This window comes from Euleptes europaea, chromosome 4 (genome assembly GCF_029931775.1).
Source record: "Euleptes europaea isolate rEulEur1 chromosome 4, rEulEur1.hap1, whole genome shotgun sequence".
Taxonomy (NCBI): domain Eukaryota; kingdom Metazoa; phylum Chordata; class Lepidosauria; order Squamata; family Sphaerodactylidae; genus Euleptes; species Euleptes europaea.
In genome coordinates, this window is record NC_079315.1 from 90,477,459 (window position 1) to 90,498,031 (window position 20,573).

Consider the following 20,573-nt stretch of genomic DNA (forward strand, 5'->3'; position numbering starts at 1 on the left):
CTGAACTCTTGGCATCTGACATGCTTAGACTTATGACTGCCAAAATATACACCAACAAGATGGCCAAAATGCTCATAGGGTTGTGAGACCAGCATGTCTATTGGGAAGAGTCTTGATGAAAGGTTACTCTTTTTCCAAGGGTACTTCTAATGTTTCACATTGTACAATATACATCTAAGCCCATAGTGGGACAAGCTATTATTATAGCATGTCACTTTACAATATAAATGTAGTCTCTGTATCAGCTCTCCACAAAGCAACACTATTATATAGTACATCTGAAAGAGATTAAGAACAGCCTCTATCTGGACATACCTCCTTCAAAAATCATAGCATGCCACAAAATTCCATAGATGTAGAGTATCAGTGGGTTATAGATCAAATCAAGCCTGTACTGACCCTAGAAGCTAAAATGACTAAACTGAGGCTATCGTACTTTGGGCACATTATGAGAAGACAAGAGTCACTGGAAAAGACAATCATGCTAGGAAAAGTTGAGGGCAGCAGGAAAAGAGGAAGACCCAACATGAGACTGATTGACTCTATAAAGGAAGCTATAGCCTTCAATTTGCAAGATCTGAGCAAGGCTGTTAAAGATAGGATGTTTTGGAGGATATTGATTCATAGGGTCGCCATGAGTCAGAAGCAACTTGACGGCACTTAACACACACAGTATATTTTATCATACTCTCAAAGTGCAGAACCCTGAGGCCTATCACAAAAGCAGAAAAATAGGACCAAAAAACAAGAAAGGGGGAGGTTTCTATATTCCAAGGGGAAAACAGGGTTGTACTTACCTGTAACTGTTGTTCGTCAAGTGTCTTCTGTGCAGGTACGCATCGGCCTGCACAGTCACATGCGAGACTGCACTGAAGACACGACGACGAACCTCCAGATACGCAGAAATATGAAATAAAGCTTTTCAGTATGACACTCCCCTTAAAAAGAGAAAAGCCAATACATAAAAGCAGATGACCTTGAATGTAAGACAACCTCTTCTTAAAAGAGGTGAGCCAGTCAGTGAACCAGCCAGTATGAAGTGCCCTCCTTGCCTCAGCCTCTATTTTCCCCTTGCCCCCTCCCTTTGTGTCTGTTGCCCGAGGCCCCTTGCCTTGCCCCTGCTCAGCACAGTGCAGGTCTGCTTTCTTTTTGTCCTCTCTTTGCCTACCCAGTCTAGAGCAAACAAATAGATCTCTATGAGAGCCCCAAACAAGCAATGACTGCATATGAAGGCAAGAAGCACAAACCCTCACTTTCCATGATGGGCTGAGTGAGTGTAGATTTAATACCCCTGCATACCTCCCAACCTAGGAGGACAGCCAGGATCTCTACAGCCTTGAAGTCTGGGAAGGCAGCAAGATGCTTTCCAAACCTCAGAGGCTCAGACTAAGCCACGGATGTCTCCTTCCCTTGTCCAGATTATAAAGAAAGATAAAGCAGTCTGTAGTTTGTGAATGGGGGAAGGTTCCATGAGATAAATACAAGAAGACTCCGCCACCTTTTCCTATGTAGTGAGCAAGGGTGAAGGAATGGCTGGCAGCTAGCCCTGAGATTTTCTAAACAGCATTCCTGTGGTATGTTTAAACCCCACCCATATAGTTAAAATAGATTTTGGAGCAGCCAAAAATTTGAATGCTTTATCACTATACATCAGAGGACACAGAAGATTTCCTGAGAACTGGAAAGGGGGTGGGGAGTATAATTTTTATGTTCACACTTTCTGAAATTCCCGTGCTTGAACAAGAATATTGTGAAGCTCCAATGAAACCTGTCAATATATCTAATTCTCAACATGGACAGCAAAGATACTGCCTGTTTACAGCTTCTGGCATACTATTCTAAATGAATGGGGCCACACAGGAAAAGACTCTACACCAGGCAGGCAGTGGATCAGAGCAAGACTCACTTAGTGGAAAGGGAATCCTTGGATCCAACCCAGTGTTCCTGTCACTTGATTACCAAACTGAATGTGTAAGGTTGCTTTCACTGCAAAGCACTGTGGCTTGAGCTGACATCAGGTGATGTAAAAATTCTATTGTTTGTGATTAACCTATGATGGCTCATTCACGGATCAATTATGCAGGCACTTTATGCCTCACTGCCTAGAAATCCCTACAGAAAGCTGCTAGTCCAAAGAAACAGATTGTATACTATGTTTACTAATGCAATGAAAGCAAGTGAAGTAACTGTTATCTGCTGATTTAACTGAATGCTGCTCTGCAACCAGGGAAAGAGATTGAAAGTTTGGAGACAAGCTCTCATCATGAAAAATGCTTTTTGGAGTCAGAGTCAAGCTTTCAAATGGAGAAGCCATCGGCCTTTATAACAGCATGAATGCCCACAAGCACAAGCCACTATGCAGAATACATTCATACATCCCTGTATGAAAACAATAGTTCCAGTTAAAAAAGGAACCATACATACATATGCACAGTAAGCCCAATGTTTCATATTATGCCATACATAATATGATTATGGGATTAGGCATGTGAGAACTTGGCTTAATGCTTCCTAAAGAAATCTCGCAAAGTTTAATAAACCAAATGGATGTATTCCTATTTAAGCAAGCATGCTTCAGAGCAAAGATGTAAACACTGAAAATTTGTCAAGTACAGGTGTAAGACCAGTACACAAAACAGACAAACATATCAAATAAAATCCTTTATTCAACAAATCTTCAAGAAAAAAGAGAAAGGCTAAATAATTTGCCAGTGCGTAGCAGGTCATTTTAGTAAGTCATTATTCTTAACACCTACTTGAATTAATACAGCAGTGACCAAGCATTAGCAAAGTGTGGCAATGGACCCAATACCAAGGCTTAAATAAAAAGTGAAAAATCAATTTAGGCCACTAATTTTACTGATTCCAGTATAGAACGTGCGTCTTTATATTCTTCAGCTTCTTCCAACTCTTTTTCATTTTCCTGAAATGAGAAAAAAAAAACATATTTAACTGCACAAAAAAGAAGACTTTTACTATTCTGAATACTATGTTCACCGCTTTTAAGATTACTTTATGGAATCCAGTACGATCCAGTAAAGATTGGAACTGGGGGGAGGGGTGCAGAAGAGGGGGCATTACACTACACTGACTGTCTCAGGTGAGCAGACTTTTCCCTTTCAGGTGCAGACACCTTAGGCTTTTGAAGCAGCCTTCACTAATTTTTATCCATTAAAGGGAAATCATATTTTTTCCTACATAAACCCTTAATATTCAAAATCAGCCCATAGTGTATGAATAAAGCATAATAATCAAAGGTGTGGAATCTATAATTATGTCTACAATTTCACTTATTAAAAGAGTACATGGAACAAAGCACAGCACATTCACAACTAGTTTTACAAAACGAACTAGACTGAAGTCAAGATCTGAAATTTTCTTTTTAGCTGAACACATATGGAAAATAAAGCTTCTTTTCAAACCATGCTGAAGTATAAAGGGAGACACTTATCATTCAAAACATTTGATCTGCAAAACTGTGCCAATTACAAATTAGTCAAACATATAGAAGTGATGGGCAAAAAATCTGGAGTACAGAAACATGTGAACAAAGAAGGCTATGGGGGGGAAATGGTGTAGATGCCCTAGGAAAGTGTGCATAATCTATATTTCATCCTATTATTAATTTATTATGCAGCTTACAATTACGATTTTGTAGTGACAAAGAAATGGAGCCTTCCTCTAACAGTTCTTTTTTTAAAACCTCCTCAAATAACCAAACTTGGTAAAAGTCACCCAGAACAGTTGGCAGTTCTGATGAAGTCTGTGGTACGGCCAGGAAATAAGCAGAAGTTTCCAGCAGCTCTTGTGGTGAGCTAGTGGTGGAGGCTTAGGCTGTCCTGGCTCTTATAGCTCTATAGCACCAGCAATGCTGAATACTGAACACAAATACTGAAGAAAGCTAGTGTTCACATCATTCAGCACATTGTTTCACAATACTTCTACATTTTTCACAAGGCAATGGCAAACCACCTCTGTTAGTCTCTTGCTTTGAAAACGCCTACGGGGTTGCCCTAAGTAGGCTGCGACTTGACAGCACTTTACACACACACACACAGGAGTCACAAAATCAGTGCTTTTATAACATTAACTGCATCCTGTGCCTCTAAGGGTCAAACTACATGTTACATGTTTCCCATGGGCAGTGTCTGGGTTCCCTATCCTGACTTTCAGTTAGCCAGTCACATGTCAGCTACAGTTTCCCTGCTGTGAACTAAGTTTTCCAAGTATGTGGGGGCCCCAATTTGGATTGGGATCACTGCTTCAGCCTTCTTTCCACACCATTTTCCTGATGCAAAATGGCCCAGGAGGTGCTCCCAACAGGGCAAACAGCACCTCCAGGGCTGTTTCGGGTCAGGAAAATGGCATGGGAAAGCATGCTTCAGAATTTAGTTCCCAGCAGGGAACTAAACATGCAATGTCCATCCCACCCACCAGTCTTTATCATGTGTGGCTCCTATCTACATGAGCCCTATGTATTAGGCCTCGTCTACATTTTTCCATCTACACTTGTTCTATCAGATATACAGCAGAAATTTGGGCCTGCAAGTTTTAATCTTTTTAACTGTTCAATCAACCAACTAAAGCTTTATGCTATGCTTCAGCTGGTTAACTGGAAGAGGAAATTTTATTCTGTGCAAAATAAAGGGCACACATTTCATTTTGACCTATTTGAGTTTGTGTATATTGCCATAATGTCAAATAAAAATATTAAATATGTATTTCCTTTTAAGAACAAGTACCAGCTTTTGTTTATTTAAATTTTCATACTTCAGTATTTCAAAAGAACATCCATACAAAGGATTTTGGTATTAAATAGACTCACATAAGGTAATTTCATCAGTTAAAGACAGCTAATTAAACAACCATATTTTAAAAAATTTGATTGGCAACCCTACAGAAATTATATCTTCTATACTTACTAATAGCTGAGCGAGATCTGCATGAGCAGCCTCTAATCTGCGTTGGCAATCTGGAATCATCATTCGAGATTCTTGTAAGATCTCAGTCTGCAAAATGGAAACTCGTGAACTATGTGAACAGTTCAAAGTGATAAAGTACAACTTGACTATTGACTATGGGCTGTTTAATAACACAAAACCATTCTGAAGTACATACCAGTACACATAACACAGTACAGGTAGTTTATTTCATGACAGAAATGGAGTACTCTAGAACGTTTTTTATAACCAAAGCAAAAACTGGTAAAAGCTTTCTATGAAATATTTGTTTAAAAAACTCTTTAATATGAACCATTTCCCCCTGCTGTCACAAACAGCTTCGTCCCAAATGGGATCAGCTGGTTATATAAATATCTCCTGCTTCTTTTGGGTAATAAATAAAAACAGTGTTCAGATAATACCACACAGAGATAATTACTGAATGAAAAAAGTTATTGAGTTATTGATCACATTGTATGCTCACTGCAGGAGGTTCTGACTAAAAGACAAAGGTAAAGAAAAATGAAAAGCAAAGACCAGCAGGCTCATATTTTTGATGCTGATCATGCATAAAAAGTTATTACTTATCCTTGGGTTTCGTTTTAGGAGAAAGATTATTCACACCATGCTTTTTGAGCAAAATTACTGATCTGGCACCCCACTGAATGTGAACATCTTGCATACATCTACAAAAGACAATTTTGTAATTGCACACAAAATAATCCTACATTATTTCATGGAATATTTTAATCCCTAAATTCATGCGATGGGATGATGGTGTATAAAGCCTATTCTATAATATATCTAATTCAGTTTGAAATAAAAATCAATTAGTAAATCTATGAAGTATGAAGATTCTTACAGCAGTCATGAGAATTTCCAGATTTCACGTATTTGTATTTACATAAATCCTATTAACAGGATTCATCTTACATGACTTCAAGGGCTTCAAACCATGAAAAGAGCATGCCCCAATATGTCTGGCATGTGGACAGGGTAACATACTCAACTTCTTGTGAATTTCATCATCCACTGATCATGTTCCCTATTCACAGCCCACTCCAGTTCTCAGAATTATCCACACTGAACTTTTTAACTCTTTTTAAGTGTTCTTCTTAAGTATTCTAGAGTATTCCTCACTAGCTATCACACAGAAATTTCTCAAACTATTTCATAGTGAACCCCACACTAAGTTAAGCAAAAAGTATTTCATGCCCTCTAAGTTATTAGGACAATACAGAATGAGAAAACTCATGTGGTTGTTCTCCTGGTCACAGGAGAAAGAGAGAGGGGAAAGGGCATCATTTTGTGACTTCAGGGCAGGACTATCAAACTCAGATGTGTTACACGGACTCCCTCAGGTGGCTCCTATAAACTGTTTCTCCTCAATTTAGTTGAACATTAATTTTCTGCAACCCTTTTCCAGATCCAAACTACCTACTGTACTGGTTTCAATGCATGGAGTATATCCAAAGATGAAAACCCTGTTAGCAAGGGCAGGAGGGAAAAACCAATCCCTAAAACAGGGGTGGGGAACCTTTTTTCTGCCAAAGGCCATTTGGATATTTATAACATCATTCGCGGGCCATACAAAATTATCAACTTAAAAATTAGCCGACCAATACGTTTCTCCATGGCCCAGGTGGGAAAGGGTTAACACAGCTTCTTGAGCGGTCCTAGCAGCTCCATAGTTCACGGCTCTTCTGTAAGGGGAGGAAAAGGTTCCTTTTCTCGGCAAAACAAACTTACATCTGCCTTGAATAGAGGCTATTCCTGTCCGTGGGAGGGGGTGGATCGCCAGTCTTAGATCCTTCTGAGCTAGAAATCTGCCAGGACCCACCAAGGGCCAGACCAAATGATTTCGCAGGCCTTAAACGGCCCCTGGCCCTGACGTTCCCCACCCCTGCCCTAAAAGGTATAAAACATGTAACACTTTCTTCCTGTGTCTGTGCCAGCTCATACTCTAAGCACTGACCCACAATAAAGGGGAGAGATCACTTGCCTTTAGTTAAAGTTTATTTTAATTTGGGGATTTTTGTAAGGAATAATAAGAAGAGTTGGTTTTTATATGCTGACTTTTTCTGCCACTTAAAGGAGACTCAAACCGGCTTACAAACACCTTCCCTTCCTCTCCCCACAACAGACACCCTGTGAGGAAGGTGGGATTGAGAGAGCTCTAACAGACCTGTAACTTGCCCAAGGTCACCCAGCTGGCTTCATGTGTAGGAATGGGGAAACAAATCCAGTTCACCAGATTAGCCTCCGCTGCTCATGTGGAGGAGTGGGGAATCAAACCCGGTTCTCCAGATTAGAGTCCACCACTCCAAACCATTGCTCAGATGCCAATTAAGGGTGGTGGTGTAACAATACAAATCCATAGTTTTCATGCCACCAACATGATAAAAGCTCTAATTTAACATTGCTGCATTGATGCAATAAAGATAATGGGTTTTTAATAAATCAGTATGTTAATTATATTCCTATATCCTCACATGACAATTTTAGGAGAACTGATGGCAACATTTTTAGTAATAAGACTATTCACACATAGCAGGGCTTTCTACAAAGTTTCTAGAATTTCAGCTTCCCTTAATTATATCATAAGAAGCTATTAAAACTCCAAAATAAAAAGACCGCTCTCAATGGAAAAATGGGAGGAGGGATGGCTTAGGAAACCTGTCAGGCGTGGCCTGAGAAAAGATGGTTGTGGATTCTCCAGGTGCTGGTCAACGCCAGCTCTAGCCCTGCAAACAACGTGTTTAGACTGGACTCTGTGGGAATGCCGGTAGAATCCTACCTCCCTGACGTCTCCTGGGAGGGGGGTTGCCATGGCATCCAGATCTACCCTGATTTGCCCTATGCTCTTTCATATATGCCCTGTACCGTGCTTATAGTTTTCATTAGTGTCCATTTGACTCTTAGCTTCTGTTAACCTATGGATTTTCCAATAAATCAACTCTCTTTTGGACTACTTGTGTACGGATGCCTGTTTATGGGATTATCATGGGACTAGAGCTGACATTTGGACACTAATCCGAAACTATATTTTCATCCCTGGCTGGAGCCCAGGAGGGATCGCCGGGATCTCGGGTTGGAGCTGAAGACGTGCTCCCCAAGGGTATTGTCCCTGGCTGGAGCCCTGGAGGGTTCGCCGGGAGGTCGGGTTAGAGCTTTGGGTCAGCTCCCCGAGGATTCGGATCTACTGCGTGCTATCCTTGAGGATGTGCAGCGAACTCAAGCTGAGTCCAACCGACTGACTGGGTTGGTCGTGGAGCAGTGGCATTGACTGGCGGCAGCGGCCCCCTGGGAGACGCAGGACACTGACCTCCGCGCCCACAACGAATTGTGGTGGCTGGACACCTTGCTGGAAGAGACCCAGTTGGTGCAAGAGGACTTAGCGCTTCTAACCCAGCTGTTTACCGAGGTTGCGTCCCGTGGGGCGCAGCGGGTGCCGGCGGCCCTGATCTGGGTGCCCGTTTCCCCGTTCCCAATGGCGGGAGTGGGAGGGAAAGATGTCCCGGATCCCAGACAGCGCAGCCGGGACGCGCAAAACGCAGCCGCCAGGACTGTATTGTCCCTTATGGATTTACCACCAAGCACGGCATCGGAGGACGATGTGGTTAAGGTACTGCATCCAGAGTTTGGCTCTTCCTCCATGGAGCTTGCCCGCCAGGTTTTACCGTTACATGGCAATCATAAGGAACTTCAAGTGTTGCTGGAGCAAGCAGCCGAGCTGCTGGTGGCGGCCACTGTGGCAGCCCGGGCTGCCACTTTGGAAGCGGCTCAAACGCAAGCTGCTCAACAACGGGCAGCGGAGCAACTTTTGGGGGAGGCAGCCACCGCTCAGAAGAAGGCTGCCCTGGAGCGGACGGCCATAGCCACCAGAGCGCGACCGAAAGGCGGGGGGGGGGGGGACTGGAGTGGCCCTCGTTCTCGTTTTCCCCGGAGCCCTATCCACCCCGGGATGTGGCCCGTCGGCGGCGGCTTGCCTTCGCGCCTGACATACAGGACTACTTTGATGAGGTTGTGCCCAATGAAGAGGACTCAGACGACTGGAATACAAATCTCCATGTTAGCCAAGCCCGACAGACTGGGGGGGCTGAGGAGATACATGTTCTAAAGTATAAGAACCAGGAACTGTTAGTGCGTATGGCCCAAATGCAGGACCAAATGGACGTGCTAGTGCGCGAGTATGGTCGCTTGCAACAGGCCCAAACCGTTCCCCAGTCCGTACTGGTGCAGGTACCGCCACCACCTCCAGGGCAGCAGCCAGTTCCGGGACAACAGCCGGTTCCTGGACAGCCGCCAGCGCTGCCCCCAGGACTGCCTGCCCAGCCGGGGGCCCCACTGCAACCGGTGGTATCGGTTGTACCATGGCAGCAGCCTCGATTGCGGGTGACTTTCGATGGCTCCGCAGACGCACTGCCTTGTTTCCTACACCAAGTGGACAGCTATATGAGAGAACAAGGGCATGCATTCCCCATGGAAGACAGCCGGGTAAGCTTTGTCTCTTCTCTTCTGACTGGGAGGGTTGCAGAGTGGATGATCCTGCAGTTTGACACCCGGGCCCGATCCGTCCGCTCTCTCAACGAATTTATGCAAGCGTTAAGACGGCGGCTGGAGGACCTGTTTCAAGGGGGGAAAGCCAAGGCTGCCCTCCTACAACTCCGTCAAGGATCTTCTTCGGTCAGGGAGTTTGCTGATGAGTTTCAGAGACTTGCTAGTAAAATCGTAGATTGGACGGAGGCTACCTGGGTGCATTATTTCCGAGAAGCCTTACACCTCGAGATTTTGAACTGGGCTTATATGCAACGGGATCCAGCCACCCTGGAGGAGTGGATCCTACTGGCGGAGGAAGTGGAAAGCCGCCGACAGTTCATTTCTCTTGCCCGGCGTCGGGCCAAGGAGGGGGGAGGCCAGAAAAACCCTCCTAGGGCCGCAGCTCCTGTCCCGCAGAGACCGGCTCAACCCGCACAAGACCGAGTGTCGCGGTTTCAAAGGGAAGCCTGCCTCGTTTGGGGTGCCATGGGTCACTTTGCTGCAGCCTGCCCGTTGTGTCCGGAGCAGCCAGCTCCCACTCCCCGGCCGGAGGGGACGCCTCACAGAAGGGGACGCGCTCAGAGAAGAGGCGCCGCGGCTGATCGTAGCGCCGCACTAGGATGGAAAGCGCCCCCAGCCCTCCATGTCAAGGAGTCTGCAAACGAGCCTTCGCCAGCGGGCCCGTCAGGGTCCCGGATTACAGTTACCCCGGGCGGAGACAGCTCTGCTTCGTCAGAGGAGGACCGCCACTGGGACCCCCCTGCTTTGAACTTGGAGTCTCCCCTGGATCAATCAAAAAACAGACTGGGTCTGCGGTGAGTGGAGCAACACCGCAGACCTCCGCAGATCTTTCTGCAAAACCCAAGGCTCCCTTAATGGTGAGTGAGGTGGGATAGACTGTTTATGTGGATGTGGTGTTGCAACATTATAGAAAGGGCCCCTAGTTACAAGTTAAAGCTCTTATAGACTCTGGATGTGCCCGCTCTTTGATCAATGAGGCCACTTTTCAGGCACTCAAAGTTAAGTCGGTGTCTCTACCGGCCCCTGTTCAGTTCGCCCAGATGGATGGCAGTGATCTTGCTGTGTAAGCAGAACTGCCAGCATTTCTGGATGAGGGGCCTGCTCATGCATACTTCAAAAAGTAAACTATTATTTCAAGTTTTGCAGCCGGAAACAGATGCAGAATGTAGCTTCAGCCAGCCACAGTACATGGCAAAAGTGGAATCTGAATCCAGATTTCTCCAGCAAACAATGTTGCTCAAGATGCAATGGCTTTTATCATGTATGCCTCAAACAAAAGCAAATATTCATTAATTGGTCTCCTTTAGCCTTATGGAATATTGCATTAGGATATCTAAAGAACAATCTCTCTTTTCTGGTTAAAGCCAGAGAGAAAGATGGGGGAAAGGGAAGGAAGAACACACCTGAGGTAATTACTCCCAGTGAATGAACATGGAACTGCTAAAAGTGAGGTGGGCAAAGAGAAGTAAGAGGAGAGGGACACACCCTCAACTTGGAATCAGAGTCGTAGATCAGTACCCTCCTTCAGGATAAGGTATTTCAGCACCAGTTTTAGCCCTGGAGCTCTAGAATTTTTTTCAGATTTGCAGAGACCACAAAAAACAAACTTCTGCTATTTTTCAAGTATCTCTGTAAAACTAGACAGGATGGTAAATATGACAGAAGAATTACTGAAGCAAGATACATGTAAAATCTGAGTAAAAGGGAAGCAGCCTTAAAACTATGTTTTCTGAAGTTCCATCTCCTTGGTTAGATGCCCACTGAAAAGCAAGTATACCTGGGGATGGATGTTCCCTTATTCAGACTCTGTACCTGGGTAAAACATTCAACCAACAGGAAGTCCCATGCTTCCCCAACACTGACTGGGAGTTCTGATGCAGCTCCCTGACTAGACTATTCTTTGCTGAGACGACTAGGGCCAGATCGCAATTCATCAAGTAGAAAAGGGCAAGTCCCTGAAACAGGGTTAGCAGTTTTTGCCTTTGAAGATAATGAAAGGGGAGGGGGAATATACCTACAGCAGAAGAAAGGTAAGATGGTTTTTTACTCACACTGACTCATTTCTAAATTCTCTTTCCCATCCACTGTCACTCACTTAATGCTGCTGTTCTGTTCATGCTCTGATTAAGAGTAAAAACATGGGAAATTGCAGTTGGTATATGTGAGCAAAAGCAGAAAACAGCAGTAGAAGTCAAGCTAGAGACAAAGCAGTACGGTATAAACAAGGTATGAAAAATATCAGAGAGAACTTCACATCAGTGAATGCTGGGGGGAGAGTCCAAGAAGCAATAGCAATATGCTTGAGTACAGAAAACACACCAGCCTTTGCTGTGGAACAAGGAATTATGAACCACTTTGATAAAAAAAGTCAAGTTACAGCGACCCTGTAGGGGTTTCAAGGAATGATACATCCAGAGGTGGTTTGCCATTTGCCCACCTCTGCTTAGCAATCCTAGTATTCCTTGGTGGTCTCCCATCCAAATACTAACCAGAGCTAACCCTGCTTAGCTTCCAAAAGCTGATGAGATCAGACTAGACTTGGCCATCCAGGTCAGGAATTGATAAAAAGGCAAAAGGGGGCATGGCCCTCTTCCCCTCTTCAATAATAATGAGGGGGGGGGGGAACCCAGTGCCCAATACTGCTTTGGAAAGAGGTGATTCTGCAGCTGTAGTAAATAAAATTTATCCGTGTGGGAGGGAGAGAAGGTCCCTTCACCTGTTTCTGCTGATTAATACTGACTGTGGGAGGGAAGGGCAATACAACACCACCAGAAACTCTGAACAGCAATATTTCCCAGTAATACTTTAGGAGGGGACTTGATACCATGTAACTTACACAATTCACCTAGGGCTGGCTGCTTGCTACTGTTCAACAGCAGCCAGGGTGGTGTAGTGGTTAGTTTCAGACTAGGATCTGGGAGACCCAGGTTTGAATCACCACTCTGGCCCAAGGTCACGCAGTGAGCTTCCATGGTAGTTACACATTCTCGGCCTAATCTATTTCACAGGGTTGCTGTGAGGATAAAATGGAGGAGAGAAGAATGATGTAAACTGCTTTGGGTCCCCACTGTGGAGAAAGGTATACATGAAATAAACAATGTAGCTATAGATGGGGGACAGATAAAAGAAAGTCGGTGGGTAGGAAGAAGATAACAAAGCAGAAAAAGGGGAGAAGCTATGGGGACTTTCAGGGAAGGGAAAGAGAAAATAGTGGGACAGGGAAAATGAGATGCCCCCACAAGCCCTTGTGGGTCCTTCATTTGAATCTTGATAAATGCACTCAGGAAGGCCAGATTCTTCAGCAGTGATAAACACAGACAGATGCCAGACCTAGTCTCCTAATATAAGGTGAAGCTTTTCAGCCCTGAATACACTTATGTGGAAGTAAGCTCCACCCATTGGGGAGCACCAGTTTCTGCTACAACCATTTTAACAGAGATGATCACTCCTTGCTTATGCTTCCTGAGGCAGAAGCTTTCCAAATGATAAAATGCAGACTATTAGATACAGGACTTCAACATCTAAATAGTGCTGCTAATAAAACCTGCTCTCTATTAAATTTAGGGATACTCTTTGATTTTTACCAGCCCTCCCCAATTTATCTTACCTGTTTGATCCAGATCAATGCAGAGCCATTTCCCTGGCCAGGTTTAACGTTATGCCATCTGCGTTACTTGAAGGAAGATTTTGGAAAATCCCCCTGGCAGACTGACTTTGCCCTTGTGGCAACAATTGTATTGAAACAGTTGTTCATGTTTTATTTTATTGTAGTTTTTATACAGAATTTTGTAACGAACTATTAAGCCCCCTTTTGGCAAATAGACTGAATGTCCTCCAGCGCTTGCGAGGGTTTTCACCCAGACTAAATGTCTCTGACTTTAACGCTTCTTTCTTATTGAACAATTGTTTGCCCCGTATACTGGAGGCAGTGGCACAGTTTTTAAAGTTTGCTATAAAAGTCCGCCAATTAGTTAATTAGATGGCGGTATCAATAAATAGCACTATTCGATATAATTCTCTTTTAACCATTCTGTAAAGGCTACACTTTAATATTTCCATTACTTTTTGTAACCTTCTATACTGTGACTTTATGCCAATAAAGGATTGATGATGATGATGATGAACACAGATGATCCCCAGTAACATGGCTCCTGCCAAGAGCAGGGAGAAGAATCCCATTCACAGCAATGCCTTCTAGCGGAATGTTACTCTTTCAGAGAAAAATCTTTGTATTTCCCAAAAAGCCATCTTTTGCCAGGAACCACCCCCCCACTAACTAGAGAACTTTTTAGTTTTAATGTTACTTAATGGCCGAAGCATATTTCTTCTTTTATTGATATTAGCCTTAATATGAGACTTCTTAGAAGTGCATTTCTTTATGTAAGAAGTCATTCTCCCAACCAAAGCTAGGACATGCATTCTAGTTTGCAGGCAAACAGGTGTGAGAAAGCTTAGCCCACCCCCTTACCCCCGCCCTCGAGTGTAATTTTAAGATTCCAAAGTAGTGCTGGGTATCTTTTCTTCATATCTTGAAACACATAATACATACAAGACTGAAATAAGTTATTGACAAACAACTATACACCTTTTCTTTTATTATATCTGACAGTTCTCCGTGTGTGGAAACAGATGATGAATATGAAGAACAGGATTTACCCAGAGATCACAAAATCACAATACTTTTAGAATTAAAACCCTAAAAATCAATCAATAGTTAAGAACCATGGTGTTCTTTACCTGCTTTTTAATTGCATAATCATCTCCATCTTCTGCTTTCATTTTCTCAATCTTTTCTTCTTGTTGTTTTGCTTCTTTTTCATACATAACTTTTTCTTTTGCCAATCTGTGTATAAAACAGCAAAACACATTTTCTATTATAATCCAATATAAGTGTTCCTAACTGAATTTGCACAATCAACATCCAACAGGACAATGTGTAAATACTGCAGCTACTTACTTACATTTTTTAATGTACTATTATTTAAACTTTTTTTTAAAAAATGTAGCCATATATTGGATGACATGCAAAGATCTACTTAGGTTCATGTTTAAGATTCACCAAGTGGAATTCTGGACTTTCAAAAGCAGGCTGTAATATGACATAGGCTCAGCTTTTTAATCACCCTCAGTTCAAAACGATGTTTGAGAAAACTATGAGAGCCCACTCAGACTCATGGAACTAATTTCATGGGTCTTTGGATCCTAGCTATTGTCTCACTAGCTGAAGTCTCTCTCTCTCTCACACACACACACCCCAACAGTAGAACAACAGTTGTCTGGATTTGTTTTCAAAATATCTAGCGGCAAACACTGATATAATCTATTTTATTTATTTAAAATATTTATATGCCATCTTTCCACCTACATGAGGCCCCACAATGTAGCAAACATCAATGCAATAAAACAGCATTTAAAATGTATACATATTTATTTAACATTACATAAACACACACATGCAACAAGGGAGGACAAAGCAGAGTTTATTGGGGGTACGCCAAATGAAACAGAAAAGTCTTTATCTGCTAGCAGAAGGCAATGCTCATTAGAAGGCCTTGAAACTTGGAGAAAAATGGGGATCCCTCACCTGATGGAGTTTAGCTCTTTCAGGTAACTCAGGTCTATGGCCTAAGGTTGTTCCAAAATTCTCTGATGAGGCTGGCTACTCAGGAAAGAACAGCAGCCAAAAGTGTTTTCTACCAACTCCGTATTTTCCTTGTATTTGTACCCAGCACACATGAACACAGGAAACTGCCTTATACTGAATCAGACCATTTGTCCATCAGGGTCAATATTGTCTACTCGGCCTGGAAGTGGCTCTCAAAGGTCTCAGGTACAGGTCTTTCACATCATCTATTACCTGAGCCTTTTAAGTAGAGCTGCCAGATATTGAACCTGGGACTTTCTGCATACCAAGCAGATGCTCTACCACTAAGCCATGCCCCCATGAAGTGGTCCTTCATGCCTCAGATGCTAGATTATGTACCATGTGCAAGGCTGCCCTCAATGGTAGTGGGAATGCTGTGATGTACTTTCTGGAAGACGGCGGTAATCAGGATCCCATTACATTAGTGCTCCCGAGCACATATAACCTTCTGAACTCAGTAGGATGACTGTGGTCTATAAAACCTTACATGGCCGGAGTCCACACACAGACTCACAGATACCACTTCTGAAGTAAACTGTGGCATTCTCATAAATTTGCTATGTTGGAAGTTTGTATCCAACATTGTTCCTAATTGATTACGTGGGGTTTGATAGGCTACAAATCAAAACAAATATAGCCTTGACACTCTGGGAGCCCACAATGGCAGATTTTATGTAAACGCCTTTGATTCATTAAAATCATGATTAAAAATACAGCATTGAGAAAATGAAGCACAAATATCTTACTGTCATCTGGAGATGCATTTCTGAAAACTCTCAAACTATAAGGTTCAACTCAGACATAATGCATACTGTAGTTTGTTTTATCTGTAGTTGGTCTGTGAAACCAAGATTCAACTCACAGATAATCATTCAATCCAGGTTTGTTTTGACAAATCCTGATTGCAGTTTCTCCATTCTTCCATTCAAAACAACAACTGGCTGCCATCCCAGCCTGCAATGCAACACCAATTGAAGGGAAAAGCTTCACTGCATCATCAAGCATCAAGTTTATCTCTGGACAGTGACAAACGGTGAAGGTGTGCAAGTCAATCTCTCAGCAAAGGTGGCAGACTGGGTCACCTCCACTATTTTCAAATTAAAACTTTCCTTACACCACATACATCTGACCCACACTTCAAAGTGCCCAGACACCCCCTGCACCCGTGCCGCTGCTTCCCACCTCGGCTTCCTGGAAGGCTGCAGAGGCATTACCTTTGGAGCCTGCCTCCCTAGTAGGGGCAGTAAAATGGTTTGAGCTGCCTGCGCATGCAGCATACCAGCACCTTGAAGACAAACATGAACAGGAGGCTTCTAGCAAGATGTACTGCATAGCGAGAGAAATTTTGATTTTGGGCAAGTCTTGTTGGGTATTTCTTTAGCCTGGGGGAATGTGAGAAGCAGCAAGCAAGGAGAAAGCAGAGGTTCACCCTTCACAGGTAATGCAAAACTACAAACAGTAACTGTAGTTAATAAATCAACTTCAGATTCTGGCTTCAAATCTTAAGTAAAGCTACTATGATGATTTAGAGGGATGAGTTTAGACAAGCCACTAACATTTAATTTAACTCTAGTTTCACTTTAAGTCCAAATTACCTGAATCACACCACAGAAAACAATGGAATAGAGCTAGTCTTCCACCAAGAAGCCTTCCTCCAACTTAAGTGGGTTTTCTGTTGGAGGAAGAGCAACAAGCGTTTGCTCAGTGGAGGGGTAGGATCTGCCCCATCGCCCTGGTTTCTGACTTTATTCACTGCTGTCAGAAGGCCCTTTCATCAATGAAAATTTTCTCCTATTTCCCCCCTTCCACTGCACTACCAACACTGCTCCTGAGCTTATCACTGGAAACATGATTTCTGAGGGACACAGCAGGAGGGGCACACAGGGCAGGGGGTGGGGTAGTCAGAAAGTCCACTTCTGGAGACACTACTGCTCTTGTGGTAAGACTAGAGATGTAAAAGTTCTGGAAATTCTGAAGCCACAGAAAACCCCTTGGTTTCCCCCTACTTTTTTTGGGGAGGGGGAAAAAACACAAATTTGGGGGGAAAGTGAAACACATGCAATACTTGTTGTCCTATCAAACCTAATTTTACTGTTTAAACAACATAAAATGTGTCATGTATAATTTACTTAGCATATAACATTGTAGTATTTCAAATATTTATGGAACTTACAAATTACAAATGCCTTAATTTTCTATAAGCAAAACTGCAAATATACCCAATACTTAAGAGAAAACCACAAGCTGATGCACTCTACACTACCTTAGCACATATACCTTAATTTTTGCTATCTGAAAAGCGAAAAAAGAAAGAAAAAGGAGTTAAACAGAAAACACAAGCTTTGTGTTAAATAACGTAAAATATATTATTTGGTCAGAAATAAGGCTCATACAAAAGGTCAATAATAATAATAATAATAATAATAATAATAATAATAATAATAATAATAATTAAAAAAACAGCTAGATGTAGTTCCAGCAAGATGCTGTCTTCTTTCTTTTGTGGCTTCTGGTTAGAGAGAGCTCTGTTCTCAGAGAAACTTTCAGAGTTTTCCTCTGAGTCTTTGGTGCTGTTCTGCCCCACCTCCTTCTGATCTTTTCCCCCCTCTCCAGCAGGGCTGGGCAATAAGTTACTTCATACCCAACATGTGGATGTCACAGCGATTTGAGAGATAGGTGAAAAGGTCAACCACAATAGAAGAGTCAATTCAAAGGGGCCACAGAACTAATGAAAGCCCTGCATGCTGCCCCCATGAATATCAGGTATCCTTCTAGGTGCAGAAATGCATCTTGTATTTAAGCACTGTATATGTCTACAGCATGCCTACCTTGTCTTTAAAGGTATTTCATTGATTATAAAAGACAAATATTTCATAGGAGTTTTTTTCAGTACTCCCCCAAATTTCAAATTTTTCCAATGAAAACACAGAAAAAAGCCTCGAGAATTTTTTTTAAACAAAATTTTCCTTTCCCGCCCGGGCCTTCACATCTCTAGCTAAGACTGATCATCATTCTACTTAGATTTTGAGAAGATCTGCTGTCCTTCAAGGAAATAAATTAAGGAACAATATATGCTAGGTTTTGGCCAGGATGGAAGATTCCCAATTATATTTTATAATTTTGCATAAGGCACCTTGACAGTTCAGTTTATACTAAATTAGGGTCCTTTTTTAAGATATCAATTCTTTAGGAATTCAGGAAAGAAGTGAATGCTCAAAAATATCTCAAGCAGTGAAGCAGTCCTACCTTCAACCAACATATGCAACTCTCAGTTAGCTGTCATTCAACACCACTAAATCTATCTACTGGTGTTGAATGACAGCTTTGTCTTGTAAGCCCTAGTTGTACCATTTCTGGCTTGCCATTCTGTGCCATACAGACTACATGCTTAAGATAGCAGAGGGGCTCCTCTGCTACTTCAACTGGAATTTATTCAGAGCTGGAAAGTGCAGTGGTGTGAGAAACATCCTACTTTACCTCACATTGACCAATCAAGGCTGCCTGAAAGACTGCCCTCAATCACAGACCAAGTAGATAACTGGGCCAGTCACAGTTCTCTCAGAACTCTCTCAGCCCATGCGGACACAGGCAATGGCAAACCACCTCCGAATGTCTCTTGCCTTGAAAACCCTACACGGTCGCCATAAGTCAGCTGTGACTTGATGGCACTTTCCATCACCACCAACTGTTTATGGTAGAACTGAATAAGTGAAATTAAGACGTGTATTAAAGTAGTAGCAGCACACTAAAGTTGCTAGCTATAAAGTATATTTTAGCCTCAATTCTAAATTTTGGCTGGAAACATAGTCTTACTACTTTACTTACCATCTAAAAAGTTTTTTTCCTCAGAGTTAGTTCAGCTTATTACATGGTATAAATGTATATGCATAAATGCCCGAAGAGGAGCAATTTCTAGTTTAAAAACATTTATCCTAGTGCCCTTTTCAAACTCCACATGCTACATCAATTTCTATCATTGACTAGAAATAAATTTTACTGAATGGTAAAGATGAATATTAATTAACAAGACTTCCAATAGTTGAGTTTACAATCTAGCTCAGTTCAGGTGAGGCCAAAACAAATTTAAGGATTTTTCTGTTCCTGCAAAGGTGTATGCTTGATTTCAGTAGGTTTCCTAAACAGGTTGTAACTTCCCACTGCATGCTACACTCTTCTCAATAATTCCCTCGACCCTCAAGAGTAGGTTTTCAGGTAGTGCAGAGAAGATGGAACACAACGAGGCTAGAAGGTCCCATTTCCCTTTCCCAAAAAAGTTTATTCCTGGGGTCACAAGACCCACATGGACTAATAGCCATGCAGGTAATGAGAATGAAACGGGGAGGAGGCAATATTGCCCACTTCTTCCTATGCCATCAGTGGATTCCTGCTGACAGGAGAAGGTCAGAGGGGTCAGAAAGGACAGCTGGGAAGAGGGAATGTGGGAAAGACCATGATTGCCAGCACCTTCCACTAATGGATTGCCAAATCCAGCCTATCAGCTGAGCTCTACTGGTGGTTATTGGACCCAACCCAATGGATTTAGCCACTCTAAGAACTCTTGAAGACAGCATTTCCAATTTCAGAGGCACTAGTTTAAAACGTATGGCTGACATGCAGATATAAGAAGCAATTTTACTTCCAGATGAACTACATTTAAGTTTTTTAAAAAAAATTATTATGGCCCTTAGATATTTAGAAAAGTTATGTCAAATTGAAGAATTTCCATCTATTCTGTTCTTTCCCCAGTTTGATTGGGAAAGTACTGCAAAGGATCAAAATTTGAATGTTGGTCTCTAAATATTAGCACACAGCTGCAGGTTCACAGGATTCACTGATCCTGCTCTTCACCACCACCAATCCCCTCTTACCAGCTGTTTACAATGAATATAGTTCTATAATAAAACTAAGTGAACAAACTCTTTATAAGGGTTCCATATATAGCATTATATCAAACATTTAAAAATTGTCATGGACTACAGTGGTTAATTTCTACTCGGGGTGCTTCCTCACATGACATTTACACAGGGTTTCATTTATAAGCAAAATTGTTTCTGGGTTTCATTTTATATGCAAAATTGATAAACCCACAGGTTAAGGATAAGTAGATAAACTTCGTAATCTACTATTTTATTATCATCTTTGCTAAAATGAACTGAGTCAAGCCTTGGTTTGACTTCATTAATTTAGATTTTTGTTCTGTATTCCTCAGCCAATGTGGGCTCTTGAGGTGGTTTTGAAATTACAAGATCTCATATATAATTAAATATACATCAAAAAGTGACCAATTTTTAAAAGTATGCTCAAAAAGCTTGAATAAATAAGCCTGACATGAAGAACCATGATCAAATCTTTCTTTAAAAGAATGTAGTTGGCGTTCCCACCTAAAACCAGTAAAAACTATTGTGAAAGAGGAAACCTGTGCTTTCATT

At 42.3% G+C, this 20,573-nt stretch overlaps 1 protein-coding gene across 1 annotated transcript in view; it reads right to left on the minus strand.

The window, feature by feature from the left end:
• Window positions 1-2,658: 2,658 nt before the first annotated feature.
• Window positions 2,659-20,573, minus strand: part of TBCA (tubulin folding cofactor A) — a 40,149-nt gene continuing 22,234 nt past the window's right edge. Inside the window, exons 2-4 of the mRNA XM_056848624.1 lie at window positions 14,238-14,343; window positions 4,923-5,009; window positions 2,659-2,923 (exon numbers count right to left, since the gene is read on the minus strand). Of these exons, the coding sequence (XP_056704602.1) occupies window positions 2,843-2,923; window positions 4,923-5,009; window positions 14,238-14,343 (274 nt within the window). The 3' untranslated portion in view covers window positions 2,659-2,842. The remainder of the gene's footprint in view (window positions 2,924-4,922; window positions 5,010-14,237; window positions 14,344-20,573) is intronic.